The sequence below is a fragment of the Sinocyclocheilus rhinocerous genome, unplaced genomic scaffold, assembly GCF_001515625.1.
Source record: "Sinocyclocheilus rhinocerous isolate Xijiao unplaced genomic scaffold, SAMN03320098_v1.1 C36551490, whole genome shotgun sequence".
Lineage (NCBI taxonomy): Eukaryota > Metazoa > Chordata > Actinopteri > Cypriniformes > Cyprinidae > Sinocyclocheilus > Sinocyclocheilus rhinocerous.
This window is the reverse complement of record NW_015782957.1, coordinates 1-1,165: the sequence shown is the minus strand read 5'-3', so window position 1 is coordinate 1,165 and position 1,165 is coordinate 1. Positions and strand designations below refer to the sequence as shown.

Sequence of the window (1,165 nt, the reverse complement as noted above, 5' to 3'; positions counted from 1 at the left end):
CTATAAAACAATACTATAATTTTATTGTGATTAATATTAAATAAAAAATCTTCAACAAAATGAGAAATATTTTGCAATAATACCTTTGTGGAATGAAATAAAAACAATTAGCATTTAATAAAAATAATAAAAATAATTTAATTTTTACAGCTGTAAAATTACAATACTAATATTTACATCTAAATTTCTTCATCTTCAAATGTTAAACCATCAACCATTTATTTTGGCTGCTTGCCAACAAATAAATATATGCACTGCCATTTTCAGAGTGAAGCGCGGAACTGTGTTCATTTAGACGTATGCAGCTCATGGTACAGCGTTTCAGCGGCTCCAATATCAGTAAATGAACCAAGCCGCTCTGAGATGCTGAAACACTGTATCATGAGCACAATCTTCACTCTAAAACCCGACGTGCATATATTTATTTAAATAAATCACAGTCTTCGCAATTTGATTATTGCATTGAGCCGTATCACAATATCGGTTTCGATATATTGTGCAACCACAAATTTTACACTTGTAGTATTTTATTGTTCAACAGACCTGCACGAGATTGGAGAGAATAGTTAGAATGGGAACTGGTATCCTCAGTTGACTAAAAAGTTGCAAAATATTTGAAGACCAGTCTTTGCATGAAGCATTTCATTTGCATAATTAATTCTACACTGAAATTTAGGCTACATTGATCTTTAAACATGATCTTCATCTTTTCCAGAAAGAATCTGTCTGTCCTCCATGTTCTCTTTAGTCTCGATGGCCATTTTGAGTTTCTGCCAGAATGCTCGATTATCTTCTCCAGGTTTGGGGCGCCGTAGATACGTCCGTTTCTTCACCAGCTTCCGCATTCGGTAATACGGCGAAAGCTGGTGCGTGGGAATATCCTTGAGGAAAACTAGAACCAAAACGTCTTTCTGTTCATCGAAAAGTCTGAAGCTGGGCACCTGGATCTCATGCGAACACCAAACGCTCTTCAGGTAGTTGTGTGTGATCAGGCAGACGGTTTTGCGGCTGTTGTATATTGCGTCCATGATGTTGTCGATAATGGCCTTTCCTGGCTGGAAGTCTCGGTGATGAAGGCACAATCTCAAGCCATGTTGACCCTCAAGTTTGGGCACAAGTTCTTCCAGGACCCAAGGCTCCTCTTGAGCACTGTAGGAAATGAAGG

General features: G+C 37.9%; 1 protein-coding gene across 1 annotated transcript; it reads right to left on the bottom strand.

Moving 5' to 3' along the window:
• Nucleotides 1–689: 689 nt before the first annotated feature.
• Nucleotides 690–1,157, bottom strand: LOC107736191 (toll-like receptor 13; the record flags this gene model as incomplete). Its single annotated transcript, XM_016547669.1, has 1 exon — nucleotides 690–1,157. A coding segment is annotated over one exon (468 nt), but the record flags the coding sequence as incomplete, so codon positions are not given.
• Nucleotides 1,158–1,165: the final 8 nt, after the last annotated feature.